General features: G+C 49.2%; 2 protein-coding genes across 2 annotated transcripts in view; one reads left to right on the top strand and one right to left on the bottom strand.

Annotated features, from left to right (window-relative positions):
- LOC141121652 (uncharacterized) overlaps nucleotides 1-21,613 on the top strand; it is a 447,439-nt gene that overhangs the window by 380,187 nt on the left and 45,639 nt on the right. The window lies entirely within an intron of this gene.
- LOC141121727 (uncharacterized) overlaps nucleotides 12,722-21,613 on the bottom strand; it is a 178,289-nt gene continuing 169,397 nt past the window's right edge. The window contains exons 26-27 of the mRNA XM_073611438.1: nucleotides 16,177-16,318; nucleotides 12,722-14,487 (exon numbers count right to left, since the gene is read on the bottom strand). Coding sequence (XP_073467539.1) covers nucleotides 12,992-14,487; nucleotides 16,177-16,318 — 1,638 coding nt within the window. The 3' untranslated portion in view covers nucleotides 12,722-12,991. The remainder of the gene's footprint in view (nucleotides 14,488-16,176; nucleotides 16,319-21,613) is intronic.

The following is a 21,613-nucleotide window of genomic DNA, read 5'->3' as shown; positions in this document are numbered from 1 at the left end:
CCCCTGTACACTGTCTGCACAGGCTCTGACCCCTGTACACTGTCCGCACAGCCTCTGACCCCTGTACACTGTCCGCACAGCCTCTGACCCCTGTACTCTGTCCCCACAGCCTCTGACCCCTGTACTCTTATGCCCCTGTGGAAGACTTTTTAGTCGAAACGCGTCGGTACAGCACCTCCTGCTTCCCACATTGCCATTTTATGTACTTTTGTGATCACTTTTTATACGCCATTTTATCCTCAATAAACCTACCTTGGTTGACCTACGCCATGTGGAGCCCCTTTTTTCTTTGTTTCCCTATGCCGGAGTTCTGATGACCACCTTTGGACGACCTTTATTGCTGGACCTGTTTGGCGGCTGTTCAATCTTTGGGAACCTCCGTTTTCAACTTATACCCAACACTGTTCAGATTTGAGTTCGAGGCCTACAGGAGACCATCCAGTTTGGCGTCACCACTGGGGATCTAATATCCCAAAGCCTTATAGACGCACTGCCGTACGGTAGGTGCGTCCAACAGATCCGGTAAGAGTACCCATTCTTCTACCTGAATGTTCATTCGTGCTCACCTTGCTCTTAAGTGCATCTCCCATTTCGGTTGAAGATTGAGGAGCTAGTCCTCCCACTATTTGGACATTTTATTTGTGGACATTTCTCCCATTTTTGTATTAGCTTATTTACATATTTTGTGAGGTTCACTACCCTATATTATCACTGTTTCCTATTGCACCCATCCCGCCTACCTGATTGAGACGGTTTGGATGCATATAGGTAGTTATTACTTCTAGCGCTACACTTGTTGTTTTCACTCTGTCCGCACAGCCTCTGACCCCTGTATTTTGTCCGCACAGCCTCTGACCCCTGTACACTGTCTGCACAGCCTCTGACCCCTGTATTCTGTCCGCACAGCCTCTGACCCCTGTATTCTGTCTGCACAGCCTCTGATCCCTGTATACTTTCTGCACAGCCTCTGACCCCTGTACTCTGTCCGCACAGCCTCTGACCCCTGTACACTGTCCGCACAGCCTCTGACCCCTGTATTCTGTCCGCACAGCCTCTGTCCCCTGTATTCTGTCTGCACAGCCTCTGACCCCTGTATTCTGTCCGCACAGCCTCTGACCCCTGTATTGTGTCCGCACAGCCTCTGACCACTGTACACTCTCCGCACAGCCTCTAAACCCTGTATTCTGTCTGCACAGCCTCTGACCCCTGTATTCTGTCCGCACAGCCTCTGACCCCTGTATTCTGTCTGCACAGCCTCTGACCCCTGTACACTGTCCGCACAGCCTCTGACCCCTGTACACTGTCCGCACAGCCTCTGACCCCTGTACTCTGTCTGCACAGCAACTGACCCCTGTATTCTGTCCGCACAGCCTCTGACCCCTGTATTCTGTCCGCACAGCCTCTGACCCCAGTACATTGTCCGCACAGCCTCTGACCCCTGTACTCTGTCTGCACAGCCTCTGACCCCTGTATTCTGTCTGTACAGCCTCTGACCCCTGTATTCTGTCCGCACAGCCTCTGACCCCTGTACACTGTCCACACAGCCTCTAAACTCTGTATTCTGTCCACACAGCCTCTGACCCCTGTATTCTGTCCGCACAGCCTCTGACCCCTGTACACTGTCTGCACAGGCTCTGACCCCTGTACACTGTCCGCACAGCCTCTGACCCCTGTACACTGTCCGCACAGCCTCTGACCCCTGTACTCTGTCCCCACAGCCTCTGACCCCTGTACTCTTATGCCCCTGTGGAAGACTTTTTAGTCGAAACGCGTCGGTACAGCACCTCCTGCTTCCCACATTGCCATTTTATGTACTTTTGTGATCACTTTTTATACGCCATTTTATCCTCAATAAACCTACCTTGGTTGACCTACGCCATGTGGAGCCCCTTTTTTCTTTGTTTCCCTATGCCGGAGTTCTGATGACCACCTTTGGACGACCTTTATTGCTGGACCTGTTTGGCGGCTGTTCAATCTTTGGGAACCTCCGTTTTCAACTTATACCCAACACTGTTCAGATTTGAGTTCGAGGCCTACAGGAGACCATCCAGTTTGGCGTCACCACTGGGGATCTAATATCCCAAAGCCTTATAGACGCACTGCCGTATGGTAGGTGCGTCCAACAGATCCGGTAAGAGTACCCATTCTTCTACCTGAATGTTCATTCGTGCTCACCTTGCTCTTAAGTGCATCTCCCATTTCGGTTGAAGATTGAGGAGCTAGTCCTCCCACTATTTGGACATTTTATTTGTGGACATTTCTCCCATTTTTGTATTAGCTTATTTACATATTTTGTGAGGTTCACTACCCTATATTATCACTGTTTCCTATTGCACCCATCCCGCCTACCTGATTGAGACGGTTTGGATGCATATAGGTAGTTATTACTTCTAGCGCTACACTTGTTGTTTTCACTCTGTCCGCACAGCCTCTGGCCCCTGTATTCTGTCCGCACAGCCTCTGACCCCTGTATTCTGTCCGCACAGCCTCTGACCCCTGTATACTGTCCACACAGCCTCTGACCTCTGTATTCTGTTCGCACAGCCTCTAACCCCTGTATTCTGTCCGCACAGCCTCTGACCCCTGTACACTGTCCGCATAGCCTCTGACCCCTGTACACTGTCCGCACAGCCTCTGACCCCTGTACCATGTCCACACAGCCTCTGACCCCTGTATTCTGTCCGCACAGCCTCTGACCCCTGTATTCTGTCCGCACAGCCTCTGACCCCTGTATTCTGTCCGCACAGCCTCTAAACCCCTGTATTCTGTCCGCACAGCCTCTGACCCCTGTATTCTGTCTGCACAGCTTCTGACCCCTGTACTCTGTCCGCACAGCCTCTGACCCCTGTACTCTGTCCGCATAGCGTCTGACCCCTGTACATTGTCCGCACAGCCTCTGACCCCTGTACACTGTCCACACAGCCTCTGACCCCTGTATACTGTCTGCACACCCTCTGACCCCTGTACCATGTCCACACAGCCTCTGACCCCTGTATTCTGTCCGCACAGCCTCTGACCCCTGTATACTGTCTGCACACCCTCTGACCCCTGTATTCTGTCCGCACAGCCTCTGACCCCTGTACACTGTCCACACAGCCTCTGACCCCTGTACACTGTCCGCACAGCCTCTGACCCCTGTACCATGAGCACACCGCCTCTGACCCCTGTATTCTGTCCGCACAGCCTCTGACCCCTGTATACTGTCCACACAGCCTCTGACCTCTGTATTCTGTTCGCACAGCCTCTAACCCCTGTATTCTGTCCGCACAGCCTCTGACCCCTGTACACTGTCCGCATAGCCTCTGACCCCTGTACACTGTCCGCACAGCCTCTGACCCCTGTACCATGTCCACACAGCCTCTGACCCCTGTATTCTGTCCGCACAGCCTCTGACCCCTGTATTCTGTCCGCACAGCCTCTGACCCCTGTATTCTGTCCGCACAGCCTCTGACCCCTGTATTTTGTCCGCACAGCCTCTAAACCCCTGTATTCTGTCCGCACAGCCTCTGACCCCTGTATTCTGTCTGCACAGCTTCTGACCCCTGTACTCTGGTCGCACAGCCTCTGACCCCTGTACTCTGTCCGCACAGCCTCTGACCCCTGTACATTGTCCGCACAGCCTCTGACCCCTGTACACTGTCCACACAGCCTCTGACCCCTGTATACTGTCTGCACACCCTCTGACCCCTGTACCATGTCCACACAGCCTCTGACCCCTGTACTCTGTCCGCACAGCCTCTGACCCCTGTATACTGTCTGCACACCCTCTGACCCCTGTATTCTGTCCGCACAGCCTCTGACCCCTGTACACTGTCCACACAGCCTCTGACCCCTGTACACTGTCCGCACAGCCTCTGACCCCTGTACCATGAGCACACCGCCTCTGACCCCTGTATTCTGTCCGCACAGCCTCTGACCCCTGTATTCTGTCCGCACAGCCTCTGACCCCTGTATTCTGTCCGCACAGCCTCTGACCCCTGTACTCTGTCCGCACAGCTTCTGACCCCTGTACTCTGTCCCCACAGCCTCTGACCCCTGTACTCTGTCCGCACAGCCTCTGACCCCTGTACACTGTCCACACAGCCTCTGACCCCTGTATACTGTCTGCACACCCTCTGACCCCTGTACCATGTCCACACAGCCTCTGACCCCTGTATTCTGTCCGCACAGCCTCTGACCCCTGTATACTGTCTGCACACCCTCTGACCCCTGTATTCTGTCCGCACAGCCTCTGACCCCTGTATACTGTCTGCACACCCTCTGACCCCTGTATTCTGTCCGCACAGCCTCTGACCCCTGTACACTGTCCACACAGCCTCTGACCCCTGTACACTGTCCGCACAGCCTCTGACCCCTGTATTCTGTCCGCACCGCCTCTGACCCCTGTATTCTGTCCGCACAGCCTCTGACCCCTGTATTCTGTCCGCACAGCCTCTGACCCCTGTATTCTGTCCGCACAGCCTCTGACCCCTGTACTCTGTCTGCACAGCCTCTGACCCCTGTACTCTGTCCCCACAGCCTCTGACCCCTGTACTCTTATGCCCCTGTGGAAGACTTTTTAGTCGAAACGCGTCGGTACAGCACCTCCTGCTTCCCACATTGCCATTTTATGTACTTTTGTGATCACTTTTTATACGCCATTTTATCCTCAATAAACCTACCTTGGTTGACCTACGCCATGTGGAGCCCCTTTTTTCTTTGTTTCCCTATGCCGGAGTTCTGATGACCACCTTTGGACGACCTTTATTGCTGGACCTGTTTGGCGGCTGTTCAATCTTTGGGAACCTCCGTTTTCAACTTATACCCAACACTGTTCAGATTTGAGTTTGAGGCCTACAGGAGACCATCCAGTTTGGCTTCACCACTGGGGATCTAATATCCCAAAGCCTTATAGACGCACTGCCGTATGGTAGGTGCGTCCAACAGATCCGGTAAGAGTACCCATTCTTCTACCTGAATGTTCATTCGTGCTCACCTTGCTCTTAAGTGCATCTCCCATTTCGGTTGAAGATTGAGGAGCTAGTCCTCCCACTATTTGGACATTTTATTTGTGGACATTTCTCCCAATTTTGTATTAGCTTATTTACATATTTTGTGAGGTTCACTACCCTATATTATCACTGTTTCCTATTGCACCCATCCCGCCTACCTGATTGAGACGGTTTGGATGCATATAGGTAGTTATTACTTCTAGCGCTACACTTGTTGTTTTCACTCTGTCCGCACAGCCTCTGGCCCCTGTATTCTGTCCGCACAGCCTCTGACCCCTGTACACTGTCTGCACAGCCTCTGACCCCTGTACACTGTCTGCACAGCCTCTGACCCCTGTATTCTGTCCGCACAGCCTCTGACCCCTGTATACTGTCCACACAGCCTCTGACCTCTGTATTCTGTTCGCACAGCCTCTAACCCCTGTATTCTGTCCGCACAGCCTCTGACCCCTGTACACTGTCTGCATAGCCTCTGACCCCTGTACACTGTCCGCACAGCCTCTGACCCCTGTACCATGTCCACACAGCCTCTGACCCCTGTATTCTGTCCGCACAGCCTCTGACCCCTGTATTCTGTCCGCACAGCCTCTGACCCCTGTATTCTGTCCGCACAGCCTCTAAACCCCTGTATTCTGTCCGCACAGCCTCTGACCCCTGTATTCTGTCTGCACAGCTTCTGACCCCTGTACTCTGTCCGCACAGCCTCTGACCCCTGTACTCTGTCCGCACAGCCTCTGACCCCTGTACATTGTCCGCACAGCCTCTGACCCCTGTACACTGTCCACACAGCCTCTGACCCCTGTATACTGTCTGCACACCCTCTGACCCCTGTACCATGTCCACACAGCCTCTGACCCCTGTATTCTGTCCGCACAGCCTCTGACCCCTGTATACTGTCTGCACACCCTCTGACCCCTGTATTCTGTCCGCACAGCCTCTGACCCCTGTACACTGTCCACACAGCCTCTGACCCCTGTACACTGTCCGCACAGCCTCTGACCCCTGTACCATGAGCACACCGCCTCTGACCCCTGTATTCTTTCCGCACAGCCTCTGACCCCTGTATTCTGTCCGCACAGCCTCTGACCCCTGTATTCTGTCCGCACAGCCTCTGACCCCTGTATACTGTCTGCACACCCTCTGACCCCTGTACACTGTCTGCACAGCCTCTGACCCCTGTACACTGTCCGCACAGCTTCTGACCCCTGTACACTGTTCGCACAGCCTCTGACCCCTGTATTCTGTCTGCACAGCCTCTGACCCCCCCCCCTGTACCCTGTAAATGAAGAAATATGGTTTTTGACTATTGTTTAACTTAAACACATTCTTCTCACCGGCTGAATGGACTCCAGGGAGAAGGGCCAGTCCAGGCCTCTCCCCAGCAGCAGATATGTTCTCTGAGAGAGGCATAGGTTGGCTGGGTGAGTAATGCTTTGTTTGGAACAATTTGCTTGGGGTACTGTGTGGGTACAGGCATTAGAGGACTGGAACTACTGACTAACTTCGAAGTCAACTCGTCTGGGGTCTCTTCCTGTGTTAGTCTTTTGCCGAAAGGGGAGAAATGTGACAGACCTAGCCAGGACAGAGGCTTTTGGAGGGGACTGAACGCAAGCCTCTTGCCCACTGATTATGGGCCCTGGCATTTGGGGGAATGGTGCTCTCTGTGAGCTGTATGCCTGGGGACCCTGGGGTTGGTGTTACTTTGGATTCAGGTCCATGTCCCCCCAAGACACACAGACTCTGGGAACCCTTTATATGCCATATTAGAATAGTGACTGATTCATACCATTGGGACTCATACTGTTAGATGCTAATGTCATCAATTCCAGCTACCTGTCTGTTGTCTGCTATAATGTGTTTATTGTAAATAAGTCTAGTGTGGCTCTAAGAGTCTTTTCACCCATTGTTGTTTGTGTTAATTAACTCTGTTACTGTGTGAAGCTCGGTGACCACAAGTCTGGCCAAAAGGTCATATCTCTTAGTCACCTAGACTGTATAAAAGATTAGATAATTAGCTCATGTTAATTAGGTTAGGTTTTAGTCATCCTGCTGTATATATTTGTGTGAGATCTCAAATAAAAGATTATTCCTGATGTACTCCAAGACTGGTGTTGTCTAGTTCTTGGGGTTCCTATAGCCAGATCCATTGGACTCGTTTTCCAGGACTTAGGAAGCGATATACTGACGGAAGCACTCAAGCGGAGTGGGGAACGTTCTGTGACAGTTGGCATGTTTTTTTTTACCAGCCCCTTACTGATAAATGTGTCCAAATATTTATTTTGAAATGAAGCAAACTGCAGATGTCTAATCCAAAACATGACCAGCTTGGGACGGCCCAGAATGTGTGTAGAAATGTGCCTTCTCCTTCACCACATCACCAGCAGGCAGCGAGTAGGGAAAGAGAGACGGGATGGAGGGCACTGGGAACTAAGAATTTTATATCCTGTTTCTTGAATGTCGGTGTTATCTGTGGTTTTATGTTTGAAATAGAGTATTCCGTCAACCTGATTTGTGTCAGAGGCAGTTATAGATTTTTTGATAATTTGTGTTGGTAAGGAAGTAGCTGTGAGTCATTTCGGTGAAATATCGATTTATATTATGAGGAGAGCGTATGTTTAGTAATCCCTTTTCCTCACATATGGATTCAAAAGCCATTAACCTCTTGGTGTCTGCGCCTCCCGGCCCTTTAAGGGGTTTATGACGCTTAGAAACAGGGTGTGGCTTAAGATCAAGTGACCCCCCGTGATTGGCTGTCACGGCAGTCATGTGGTCTGAAAACTCCCGATCGTGAGCTTTCAGTTGGGCGATGATAATGGTGCTGGAAGCACGCAGCGCATGCTCTCAGCACAAGTGCATAGGCAGCAATTAAAGAGGAAGTAAAGCACTGCCTTTTTTTCCCCTGACCTGCAAAGTAAAGGCATACTGTGCTTGTATACATTGCATGCTAGCACATTATGTGAAACTGACCTGCAAAAGAAGCCCTCGTCACCGCTGGAGGCCGCATCCATCTTCACCTGTCTTCCTTCCGGGCCCGTGGGCCCTGGCTGTGTGACTGGCCGGAGCCGCATGACAGCACTCCCGTGCATGCATGCAGGAGCTGCTGGTCACGGCACAGGGCTCTAAAGAAATGGCGCGGTTGGCCGTTCCTTAAGAACGCATGCGCCGATGACATCACCAGTTGCATGTACAGTAAATATTGCCTAAACGGCGCACGTTTAGGAGATATTTACAGTACCTATAGGTAAGCCTTATTATAGGATCACCTATAGGTACAAACAATCGATGGAAGTACATTTTCTCTTTAATGCTAGTATGCGGCCCCTTGGTGCTAAGTGCCGGGCGCGGGGGGGTTAAGGGGCGGGGGAAGTGAAAGAAGGAAATGGTGTAGATGATGGGTTCTCCAGAACCCAAGGGGAGAGAATTTTGGATGTTATGTAATTTCTATCATTGATAATGACCAGGAAGAGAGGCCGGCATTGAATTTACAGTATATCTGATATGTCTTAAAGGGGTTGTAAACCCTCGTGTTTTTCCACCTTAATGCATTCTATGCATTAAGGTGAAAAAACATCTGTCACCAGGGCCGGTACAAGGGGTGGGCAGAAGGGGGAGGATGCCCTGGGCGGGACCATTTACTGAAGGAAGGGGAGCGCTTGGGACCACTTGTTTGTCACACAGCGTCGGGAGCGCTGTGTGTCAGGGAGCTGGGTCTGTGTGTGTGTGTGTTCGACGGCACTATAACAAGGTCCCGCCCCCCTAGACTGCTCATGTGGTAGCAGATTGAACCAGTGTTCCGCCTATCACATGAGCCGGTCTAGGGGGGCAGGACTTTGTTACGGCGCAGCTGAACACACGCACACAGAGACAGCTATGTGACACACAGTGCTGCAGGAGATGTCCGCTGTGTGATCCAGGGCAGGCTATGGTGAGTCTGCATTCATAGGCAAAGTGAGGCTGCTATTGGCACAGAGAGGCTGTGATTATGGGCACAGAGTGGCTGCAATTATGGGCACAGAGAGGCTGCAATTATGGGCACAGTGCGGCAGCATTGATGGGCACAGAGAGGCTGCAATTATGAGCACAGAGAGGCTGCTATTATGGGCACAGAGAGGCTGCTATTATGGGCACAGAGAGGCTGCAATTATGGTCACAGAGAGGCTGCAATTATGGGCACAGTGAGGCAGCATTGATGGGCACAGTGAGGCTGCAATTATGGGCACAGAGAGGCTGCGATTATGGGCACAGAGAGGCTGCGATTATGGGCACTGAGACACAATGAAGTGAAGTCACATGACACAATGCAGTGTGAAGTCTTGGGAGTGAGCAGAGAGCTCAGAGTCAACATCAATCACACAGAGGAGAAGGAAGGGGGTGGATTCAGACCAGATTGCTGGCATGAAACTCCAAGAAAGTCTGTAGCCCCTCCTACAGGTATTTATTTTTTAACATAAAGCTTGCACTTCTCAGAGGGCAGGAAAGAGTTTTAGATACTAGGCGCTCATAAGGATGAAGACTGTGCAAAAAAAAGCAACCCATACTTCTCTTTTAAGTCCACAACACAGGGCAGTAGTCCAGGCACACAGCAAGGGTAGGCAGTAATTGGATACAAAATGGGTTCAGTCCTCAGCAAAGGGCACGGCAAATGGTTAAGTCCTCAGCGCAGGACACAGAGAAGGGTTAAGTCCTCAGTGCAGTGCATGACACGGCAAAGGATTAAGTCCCCAGCACAAGGCTGGGCACATAGCAAGGATGGCAGAACTCTGACACAAGAAGGGTTAAGTCCGTAGCACAGGTTGGACACACAGCAATAATGGCAGAACTGTGGCACAGTGGTAGTTAAGCAACTCACCAGGCATTGAAGAGCCTGGCAGGGCTGGTGCTACCATTAGGCGAACTAGGTAGCCACCTAGGGAGCCCGGCCGCTGGTTTCCCTATGGTCTCCTCCCTCTCCCCTCCTCCTCCCCCCTCAGTGGAGCGGCAAAATGAGGTTTCACCTATGGTGTCAAAAATCCTTGCACCAGCTCTGGAGCCTGGGGTGGAGAAAGTAAGGGGCCAGTAGCAAAGGCCGGCCAAGCCGGATCTTCCACGGTTCATGGGTCCTGGTAAGGGGGGCTGTGGGGGTCTGTCCATAGCACAGGACCTCTTGCAGCACAGCAGCAGAATGAGGGGGAGAGCGAGCAGGGAGACTGAGGGTGCCTGGGCATCACTCCGGTATCTATCTCCAGTGCTGGACATTATACTATCACCAGACAACACAAGTTTTAGTGTCGGGTTGCCTTGAGAACCAGCTCTGCCCCCTCTGCATTGGCCACGCACAGGGAGCGCATCCTTTGTCTTCAGTGGGAGAGAGTGGGGGATGCGCAGCGAAGACATGTAGCTTGCATGTTGTGAATCCACATGTAGGTTCAGTGGGAGGCAGATTTCTAGGAGGTGGTGAAGCCCTCAGTAGGAGGCAGCTCCCTGGGTCCCACACACACAGACCACGTAACCTTAGTGCTGGGTGCCAGTGAGCTGCCTCCTAATGAGGACTTCACCCCCACCACCAGGGAATGCAATGTTGGAAAGCTTGAAAATGTGGGGAATGGTGGAGCGGTGGGGAGTTTGAAGGAGCCAGGTGGGTGGCTGGGACACCTGGGAAAAATGAAAGTCAGTTTTTCTACATTTTACCGGATCACCCCAGAAACCCTCACCCTGCATAGATGAGAATCCCATGCGTTTTGCCTATGGTAGTCTTAAAAGCAATAGCGGGGACCAAGAAGGATATGTGGTGACTATGGTATATTACAACATGCCCTGTATGACCCTATGAGATCCAAGGGTCGCATTTTGTGGTGGGAGTCCAGCTGCATGCGAGTTCTGAACAGATTAATAGGGAGAATCGGTGGCACATACCGCTAATTGTATGGTTATTTGGGATATTGCATTTATCATTTATGTAAGCATAATGCTATACTCAACATTTTTATTGCTTAAAATACTACCCTATGAAAAGTGGTTCTCTGTTTTTTATAATCCTTCTTGGAAGAAATAAAGGAGAGAGGAATATCTGACTTACATATCTGGATGAAGGAGGTATACACCTGGAGGCCAATGTTCTGTAGGACATCATGCTTGATACGACCTATTCATTGATAACGGTCTGATCATTTGGTGATAGTCCAATTTTTATTTGAGTATATTTCACAGAGGGGTTGGAGAGTGATTGGAAGAGATTTTTGCACTGGGACAATGGATGATCTGGAGTGCACCAGTTTGCGGACACTAATGCCCCATACACACGGTCGGATTTTCCAACGGAAAATGTGCGATCGGAGCGTGTTGTCGGAAATTCCGACCATGTGTGGGCTCCATCGGACTTTTTCCATTGGATTTTCCGACACACAAAGTTTAAGAGCAGGCTATAAAATTTTCCGACAACAAAATCCGTTGTCGGAATTTCCGATCGTGTGTCCGACACACAAAGTGCCACGCATGCTCAGAATAAATAAAGAGATGAAAGCTATTGGCTACTGCCCCGTTTATAATCCCGACGTACGTGTTTTACGTCACCGCGTTCAGAATGATCGGATTTTCCCACAACTTTGTGTGACCGTGTGTATGCAAGACAAGTTTGAGCCAACATCCGTCGGAAAAAATCCTAGGATTTTGTTGTCTGAATGTCCGATCAATGTCCGACCGTGTGTACGGGGCATTAGACAAATTGTTGGTGGATATACCGTGTTTCCCCCAAAGTTAGACCTACCCCGAAAATAAGAACTACCCTGATTTTCAAGGAGGGCTGCAATATAAGCCCTACCCCGAAAATAAGCCCTAGTTTGTGTGTTTCTGTAATCTAACCTTTAGTCAAATACCTTCGGTATACAGCGCCACTCGGCGCTCAGCTGATCTCCTGCTCTTCCCCTTTCTGTCAGCGGGGGGATCTCGTCCCCCCTCCCTCTGCAATGCTCGGATAGCTGTGGGCTATGAAAGCGCCGAGGCGCACTCAGCTGATCTTCTCTTCTCCTGCTTCTCAGCGGGGATCTCGGCCCCCCTCCCTCTGCAATGCTGGATCGCAGCGGGCTATGGAAGCGCCGAGGGGTGCTCAGCTGATCTTTTCTTCTCCTGCCTGTCAGTGGGGGATCTCGCCCCCCCCCCAGGGAATGCTCTGATCATGGGAGAGAGGTCCGGCGGGCTATGGAAGCGCCGAGCGGCGCTGTAAGAAGGTATGTGACACCATTGAACAGAAACACACACCTTTTTCATTATATTCTACTGTAATAGAAAGGATTCTTGGAGTTTACAACCACTTTTGATTCACTTCACACTGGGGATTCCTGCCAGGCAAGGAGGGAGAGGGGGCAAGAAGACAGAACTTTAAATAGCAAGCCCTACCCCGAAAATAAGCCCTACTGTGTTTTTGATTGCCAAAATTAATATAAGACCCGGGCTTATTTTCTGGGAAACACGGTATGACAGCTAAAGAAGATTTTTATTAGATAATTTATCATTGGAGGATCATAGCGATGGGAATATATATTTCTGTGTTATCTTACTTGTCTAGGGGGAAAAGTTGATCCAGCTGCTGGAGGTTATTTGTGTAAATAATATTTTAGGAGAATTGAGCACTGAATATAAAAAATTCACAATGGCCAGAGTAATCCGTGTAACATTTGTCCAAAAATGTTTTTAAAAAAGGACCTTTAAATTGTTACAGAAGCTAACACCACAAAATGTACTCAGCCAATGAAAGGTAATGACTCCATTTTTATTTTTCTACTGCTATCAATGGCCAACACGGTACAACACTTCATCCATGTCTTTGGTGATCTCTGATCTCCTTATGAACTGTTTCTTACATGAAGATCAGCCATGGAATATATAGGGTTCCCCAAATGAGAGCTGTGATGTCCAGCAACATTCATATAGAAGACATTTCCTGAACTCAGGCACTAATACACCTCGGGGGTTGTGTGGGATCCCTGATGTACAGGAAGACAGGACTTCAGTGAGGAACAATTCCCTCACTCAGGACAGGAAAGTGGCTTCTCCCTCGTGTGAGATCTCTGATGTGTGTAAAGATTGAACTTCTGTGAAAAACATTTCCCAGACTCAGGACAGGAATATGGCTTCTCCCTCGTGTGAGATCTCTGATGTCTGTTAAGATGAGACTTGTGTGAAAAACATTTACCACACTTAGGACAGGAATATGGCTTTTCCCCCGTGTGAGATCTCTGATGTGTGTTAAGATGAGACTTGTGTGAAAAACATTTCCTGCACTCAGGACAGGAATACGGCTTCTCCCCCGTGTGAGATCTCTGATGTGTGTTAAGATGAGACTTGTGTGAAAAACATTTCCCGCACTCAGGACAGGAATACGGCTTCTCCCCCGTGTGAGATCTCTGATGTGTGACAAGGTCTGATTTTTGAGCAAAACATTTCCCACACTCAGGACAGCAATACGGCTTCTCCCCTGTGTGAGATCTCTGATGTTTGTAAAGATTGGACTTCACTGAAAAACTTTTCCCGCACTCAGGACAGGAATATGGTTTTTCTCCTGTGTGAGATCTCTGATGTTTGTAAAGATTGGACTTCACTGAAAAACATTTCCCGCACTCAGGACAGGAATATGGTTTTTCTCCTGTGTGAGATCTCTGATGTGTGTAAAGATTGAACTTCACTGAAAAACATTTCCCGCACTCAGGACAGGAATATGGTTTTTCCCCTGTGTGACATCGTTTATGCACACCAAGTTTGTATTTAGAAGGGAAACATTTCTCGCACACAGGACAGGAATACAGCTTTTCACCAGTGTGAGATCTCTGATGTACTGAAAGATGAGACTTGTCTGAAAAACATTTCCCGCACTCAGGACAGGAATACGGCTTCTCCCCCGTGTGAAATCGCTGATGTCTGTAAAGATGAGACTTTGCTGAAAAACATTTCTCGCACTCAGGACAGGAATATGGTTTTTCCCCTTTGTGAGATCTCTGATGTTTGTAAAGACTGGACTTGTATGAAAAACATTTACCGCACTCAGGACAGGAATATGGCTTTTCTCCTGTGTGAGATCTTTTATGCACATTAAGCTTTGATAGAAAACGGAAACATTTCCCGCACACAGCACAGGAATACAGATTTACCACCGTGTGAGATCTCTGATGTCTGGAAAGATGGGACTTCATTGAAAAACATTTCCCACACTCAGGACAGGAATATGGTTTCTCTCCTATGTGAGATCTTTTATGCGCATTAAGATTGGATTTAGACTGAAAACACTTCCCGCACTCAGTACAGGAAAACATCTTATCTGGAAGGATAGCACCGTCCCTCACAGTCTGAGGTTCCTCAGGATAAGAGGAATACGATGGTCCATCTACACTGTGTGGTGCCGGATGGACATTTGAGGTAGTCGGGTTTTCTCCTGGACTATACTGTGTGATGTCCTCATCTTCTACTTTACAGTCTGGAGACAAAGTGAGACAATCCTCTGAGGTTTTCCTCATCTCCTGTCCATGTACTAAAATAAAAATAAAAAGATTATTACTAGACATGAGCAGATTGGTTCCCCTAAACCAGGACTCCGCCCACATCAGGCAGCTTTGTCTCTGAGGATCTTACAATTCCCCCCTCAAGGTAACTAGTAAATGGGTCCTCTGATCTCCTACCAGTTCATTTCTTTATTCATGGACCTTAGTCAGAGAGTGAGGAAACAACGAGAACTGTCTTTTATAGGAGTGACAGTGATGAGGGGATTATAGGACGAGTGTCCCCACCCCCTCTATCACTCATTGCCATCTTCCCAACACAAGAAGTCCTGCACTTCCTTATTTAGTCCATGATTTAGTCATGAATAACAGCGGGGCTGAGTCCCACCAGAGGTCAGAGAGTGAGGATGGGGGGAGAACAACCAAGATGAAGACTGGACTGATCCTTAAAGTGTCACTAAAGTCAAAACCTTTTTTTTTTTAATTAAAAAAACAAACATGTTATACTTACCTGCTCAGTGCAGTGGTATTGCTCCTCTTATCGTGTCCCCGGCGGCGATCTTGGCTCCTCCTCTTCTTTAGATGGAGCACCATAGCCAGCTGCTGGCTATGGGGAGAGCGTGGTCCCCGCAGGCCTGAGCTGTGTGTCTATAGAGCCGTGCGCCATAGACTTACACAACAGGACTTAGGCCCACCCCCCCACTTCCTCTTCACTCCATCTGATTGATAGCAGCAAGAGCCAATGGCTCCTGCTTCTGCTCGAATGCTGTGTGAAGAGGAAGTAAGGGGAGAAAAGATGCAGCCCTGCACAGCGCTGATCTATTCTCCCCTCTCTTCCCCTTCATACAGGGAAGAGGGGGGGGGGGGGCACAGGGACACTGGAAACGTTTTTTACCTTAATGCAAACAAATCATTAAGGTAAAAAAAAATTTTTAGGATTAGTAACACTTTCAGACCACCATCATTGGGTTATTGACTCCTCCCTCATTATCACTTTCTGTTTAAGGTTCCAAAGTTTGAGGATGTTATCACATTATTATCATCATGTAAAAGTCTGTGCTCCAATCAAATCATCAGATATAAAATGTCCAGCTGGAAGAAGATAGGTGCAAAATAAGTAAGTCCAATGTAGTGTATTAAAGAAGATACAAGAGTTAGGACTATATATTATCAGAGTGATGTAATTTACAACATAGAGTATATAGTGCAGAGGTCAGGACTCATAATATTGGTAATCAGTGGAAGCTTAAATGTTTATATGAGACAAGTGGCAGAGGTCCCACACCGCTGCCTCCCATCCCCTGAGACTGCACTCAGTGACTTGGGTCTGAGACTATACAGACATATCCATCCACCCGGCACAGCCAGCAAAGAACAGAGCAAGTAATCCTGGGAGAATTGTTCTGTCAGAGATCTTTCTAGACCCGGGTATGGGGCAGAAGACCCAAAAACATGTCCCAGGTCAATGCCTATGCTGAAAATGAACATTTTGCTGCCAGCTGAACCCCAGAATCTCCATAAATCCAGTCTAGATACATAAATTGTGTCTGCAGCACAGAGAAGGAAGATTATCCGAGAGAAATACAGGAATACAGGACGGGGAACACAGCTCAGGAAAGTGACCAGGGGATTACAGGCTGATATCACCCAGTCCCCGCCCTATTCTGGACCAATCAGTGAGCAGTATGGGTGGAGGAATGTATGTAGTGTTAATGACCCACCTGTACTGATCTCTGTAGGAGTGTCCTCCTCTATAAATGTCCTCGTTATTCCATCCTCCTCCATAGACTGCTGATCATCCCTCACATATCTCTCTTCTTTTTCTGCTTTAATCTCAACTTTTATATCTATCAGATCTTCACCCTGAACCAATAAAATTATACAAAAGATCACTTGTAAAAAAGGGTTAATCTTGTAATATCACATTGGGTAAAAAAAAAAAAAAAAAAAAACACACTCACCGCCTCTACAAGTCCATGTTCTAGACCAGGGGTAGGCAACCTTTTGAGCACAGTGTGTCAAAAAAGGTTTTCAAAGAAATTGAGCGTGCCGATTTTTTAACAAAAAAATGTCAACTTCACACTCTCAATCACAAAAAGGATTTTTTATAAATTATAAAGTAAATGCTGTAAACTACTTGAGTAGTGAGAAATTAACATCCTGCACCCTCACGCCTCAGATTAGCCTCAATTCCTGCAACTTCACAACTCAGATCACTGTCCCCCCCTGCACATCTGCCCCACCACTGTAACCCCCTGCACAACTGCCCCACCACTGTAATCCTCTGCACATCTGCCCCACCACTGTACCACCCTGCACATCTGCCCCACCACTGTAACCCTCTGCACATCTGCCCCACCATTGTAACCCTCTGCACATATGCCCCACCACTGTAACCCTCTGCACATCTGCCCCACCACTGTAACTCTTTGCACATCTGCCCCACCACTGTAACCCTCTGCACATCTGCCCCACCAATATACCCCCTTTCTCATCTGTCCCACCACTGTACCCCCCTGCACATCTGCCCCACCACTGTAAGCCCCTGCACATCTGCCCCACCTTTGTACCCCCTGCTCTTCTGTCCCACCACTGTAACCCCCTGCTCATCCGCCCCATCAATGTTCCCCTTTTCTCATCTGCCCCACCACATCTGCCCCACCACATCTGCCCCACCACATCTGCTCCACCACCGTACCCCCATGCTCTTCTGTCTCACCGCTGAACCATATTCTCATCTGTCCTAACACTAAACTTATCTGCTCCTCTACACCACCACTGTACCCCATTTCTCATCTGCCCCACCACTGTAAACCCATTCTCATCTGGCCCAACACTGAACCGCCCCTGCTTATCTATCCCAACTACTTTTCTGTCCCACTGTTGAATCCCCTTCTCATCTCTCCTACTACTGTACCTCCTGCACATCTGCCCCACCACTGTACCCCCTTGCTCTTCTGTCCCACCACTGTAACCCTACTGCTCATCTGCCCCATCAATGTACCCCTTTTCTCATCTGCCCCACCACTGTACCTCCCTGCACATCTGCTCCACTACCGTATCCCCATGCTCTTCTGTCTCACTACTGAATCACCTTCTCATCTGTCTTAACATTTAAACCATCTGCTCATCTGCCCCACCACTGTAACCCACTTTCTCATCTGCCCCACCAATGTACCTCCTGCACATCTGTTTCATCTCATTAGCCCCCTGCTCTTCTGCCCCGACTCTGTTCCCCTGCTCTCCTGCCCCACCACTGTAACCCCCTGCTCATCTGTCCCACCAATACACCTCCTTTTACATCTGCCCCCCTGCTTTACCCCCCTGCTCATCTGTCCCACCACTGTAATCCCCTTCTCATCCGGCCTAACACTGAACCCCCCCTGCTCATCTGCCCCACCACTGTAATCCCCTGCACTTCTGTCCCACTGCTGAACCCCCTTCTCATCTCTTCCACCACTGTACCTCCCTTCACATCGGCCCCACCGCTGTACCCTCCTGCTCTTCTGTCCCACCTCTGAACCCCTCCTGATCATTTTCCCACCGCTGTACCCTCCTGCTCATCTGCTCCACCGCTGTACCCTCTTCTCATCTATGATATGCAGAGTGGTGAAAGGAAGCAGAGATGAGACACATCTACCTGTCCTGGCACACTCATCCTGCTTATCCACCTCTCGCCTCCAGCCCATGTGCTTGTATGGGGTATCACATACAGTGCAAGCATCTGGAATGGATGCGCAATGATGAGCTCAGGTCAGGGCATTTTCTGAAAGCAGTGGGCCTGTGTGCAGGATCATAAGTTGGGCCCCCGCAGCTGAGTAAAAGTGTGGCGTAGTAGTAGTAAGTGACACAAAGGTTTAGGAATAATTTCAACAAAGTTCCCAGAAGCTCAACAGTAATTCCACAAACTGTCACCTGATTATGGTTTTGTCAATCAGTGAAATCCCTTCTTTCTGAGGCTTGGTTCACACCTATGCGAATTGGATGTGGGTTTTCCCCGCATCCAATTCGCATGACAGGAGAATGTGACCGGCTCTATGGAGCCAGTTCACATATCTCTGAGGCGACTTGCACAGAAACGCTGTGTGTCTTTGACTCCATTTCATAGCCAAATTCAGGCAAAGATTCATCCCTGAAATGGAGGAAAGGGACGCACAGCATTCCTGTGCGATCCGCGGCCGAGTTAGGTGTGAACCCAGCCTGGGATTCGTAGTGACAACCAAGCAAGTCCTCTTCCTCCAGATGGTGGGCGGGGCTAGCAGGACTGTGATTGGCTTTAGCAGTGGCCAATGATAGTCCTCCTGGAAACAGGGAACGCCCCCCTAGCAGAACTGCACCCAATCTCTTCCTCATAAAAAAAGCTGACGATCGCAGCTACAGCAAAGTTAGAGAACCAAACAATGTTTCCCATCTTTTACAATGTGTGGGGGCGCAGTGCCTCCCCCCTCAGTGCAGGTGCAACGTGGAGAATTGTGAAATGGGAATGCATTAGTGTCTCACTGACACTTCTCTGCACTGCTCTGCTGATTATTATTATTATATAGGATTTATATAGCGCCAACAGTTTACGCAGCGCTTTACAATATAAAAGGGAGACAATACAGTTATAATACAATACAAGAGGATTAAGAGGGCCCTGCTCAGAAGAGCTTACAATCTAATAGGGTGGGGCAGGTGGTACAAAAGGTTTTAACTGTGGGGAATGAGCTGGTGGAAGTGGTAGGAGATTAGTTGGAGACGTGATAGGCTTTCCTGAAGAGATGGGTTTTCAGGGATCGCCTGAAGGTAGCAAGAGTAGGAGATAGCCGGATAGATGGAGGTAGCGAGTTCCAGAGGATGGGAGAGGATCTGGAGAAATCCTGGAGATGAGCATGGGAGGAGGAGATGAGAGAGCTTGAAAGCAGGAGGTCTTGAGAGGAGGAGGTCTTGAGAGGAGAGGTCGATTTGGATGATATTTGGAGACAAGGTTGGTGATGTAGCTCGGGGCAGAGTTGTGAATGGCTTTGTATGTTGTGGTTAGTAATTTGAATTTAATTTGCTGGGTGATTGGGAGCCAGTGTAGGGATTGGAGGAGAGGGTTGGCAGACACTGAGCGGTTGGTAAGGTGGATAAGTCTGGCAGCAGCATTCATGATAGACTGAAGAGGGGATGGGCCTATGGAGAGGCAGGCCAATGAGAAGGGAGTTGCAATACTCAAGGCGAGAGATAACGAGGGAGTGAATGAGGAGCTTGGTGGTTTCATTTGTTAAAAAAGGGCGAATTTTACAGATGTTACGGAGGTGAATTCTACAAACTTTTGACAACGATTGGATTTGAGGCTGAAATGACAAGTCAGAGTCTAGGATTACACCTAGTACCCTGGCATGAGGGGAGGGACTGATGGTTGCATTGTTGATTTTGATGGAAAAGTCATGGAGGGGGGCACGGGCGGGGGGGAATATTAATAGCTCAGTTTTAGAGAGATTTAGTTTAAGGAAGTGATGCGACATCCATGCTGATATGTCAGTTAGTAATGCGAGAGGAGACTGAAGGAGTGAGGTGAGGAGTAGACAGATAGATTTGGGTGTCATCGGCGTATAAGTGGTATTGGAAGCCGTTGGCAGTTATTAAGTGACCGAGGGAGGAGGTGGAGATAGAGAAGAGAAGGGGTCCAAGAACCAAGCCTTGGGGGACCCCCACAGAAAGGGGCAACGGAGAGGCGGAGACAGAGTTGTAGGTGACACTGAAGGAGCGCTGTGATAAATAGGCAAAGAACCAGGATAGAGCAGAATCTCGGAGGCCAAGGGAATGTAGCTTATTGAGAAGGAGCGGGTGGCCAACAGTATCAAAGGTCATAGAGTGGTCAAGTAGTAGGTGTATGAAGTATTGGCTGTTGGTTTTAGCAGTTAGTAAATCGTTAGTGAGTTTTAGTAAGGCAGTTTCCGTGGAGTGCTGCGAGCGAAAGCCAGACTGTAAGGGGTCAAGAAGGTTATTGTCATTGAGGTAGGAGCTAAGACGGTTGTAGACTAAGCGTTCTAGAGGTTTAGAGGTGAATGGGAGCAATGAGATGGGTCTTAAGTTGTTCAGGTCGGTAGGGTCCAGTGAGGGTTTTTTAAGAATGGGAGTGATCTGCGCACGTTTTAGAGGGGAGGGGAAGATGCCACTAGAGAGGGAGAGATTGAAGATGTGGGTGAGGGAGCATAGGATAGAAGAAGAGGATGACCGTAGTAGTTGTGAGGGAACAGGATCCAAAGGACAACTGGTTAGGTGGGCATCTGAGAAAAGTTTTGTAACCTCTTCAGTAGTAGCCAATTCAAAAGAGGAGAGTGTTGAATGTGCTGCTGGGCAAGGTATGATGGGTGGGGAAGACGTACGCACAGTGGAGATGTCCTCACGAATTGCATCGATATTGTCTTTGAAGTGATTGGCAATCTCTTGGGCAGTGAGCGAGTTAGTGGGTAGAGGGGTCGGGGACGAAGCAGAGAGTTAGAGGTTGAGAAGAGCCGACGGGGACTGGATGACAAGGAATTAATAAGAGACAAAGTAGGCTTGTTTGGCAGCATGGAGGCATGAATTGTATTTTAGAAGGGCAGATTTATATAGGGTGAAGTCTTGCAGGCATTTGGTTTTACGCCACAGTCGTTCAAGAGCACGGCAATGTCTCTTGAGATTTCTAGTGTTGTCAGTTTGCCAGGGTTGTAACGGTCGGGGCCTGATTCTGCGTGTGGTTAGAGGAGCAAGTGCATCTAGTGATGATGAGAGTGAACTGTTGTAGACAGAGGTGGTCAGGACAGGACAGGGGAGAGATTATGTCATATAGGTGGTCAGTAGCAGAATAGAGAAGAGAAGGGTTAAAGTGGCGAAGGTTTCTACAAGTAATTGTTTGCTGCTTGGAGGGATGGGTGGTTGAAGGCAAGGATACAGTGAAAGTAATGAGGTTGTGATCAGGGAGAGGAAAGGGGGTGTTGGTGAGGTTGCCAGGGTTGCAGAGATTGGAGAATACAAGGTCAAGGGTATTACCATTGGAGTGAGTGGAAGTATGTGTCCATTGGGTTAGGTCAAAAGATGAGGTTAAATCGAGAAGTTTAGCTGTAGTTGGGCTGTTAACATTGACAGGAATGTTGAAGTCACCAAGAATAATGGTGGGTATTTCAGAGGAGAGAAAGTAGGGTAGCCAGG

Source organism: Aquarana catesbeiana, unplaced genomic scaffold (genome assembly GCF_042186555.1).
Source record: "Aquarana catesbeiana isolate 2022-GZ unplaced genomic scaffold, ASM4218655v1 unanchor228, whole genome shotgun sequence".
Classification (NCBI taxonomy): Eukaryota; Metazoa; Chordata; class Amphibia; order Anura; family Ranidae; genus Aquarana; species Aquarana catesbeiana.
Note: the sequence above shows the minus strand (reverse complement) of the source record. Positions and strands in the feature narration are given on the sequence as shown.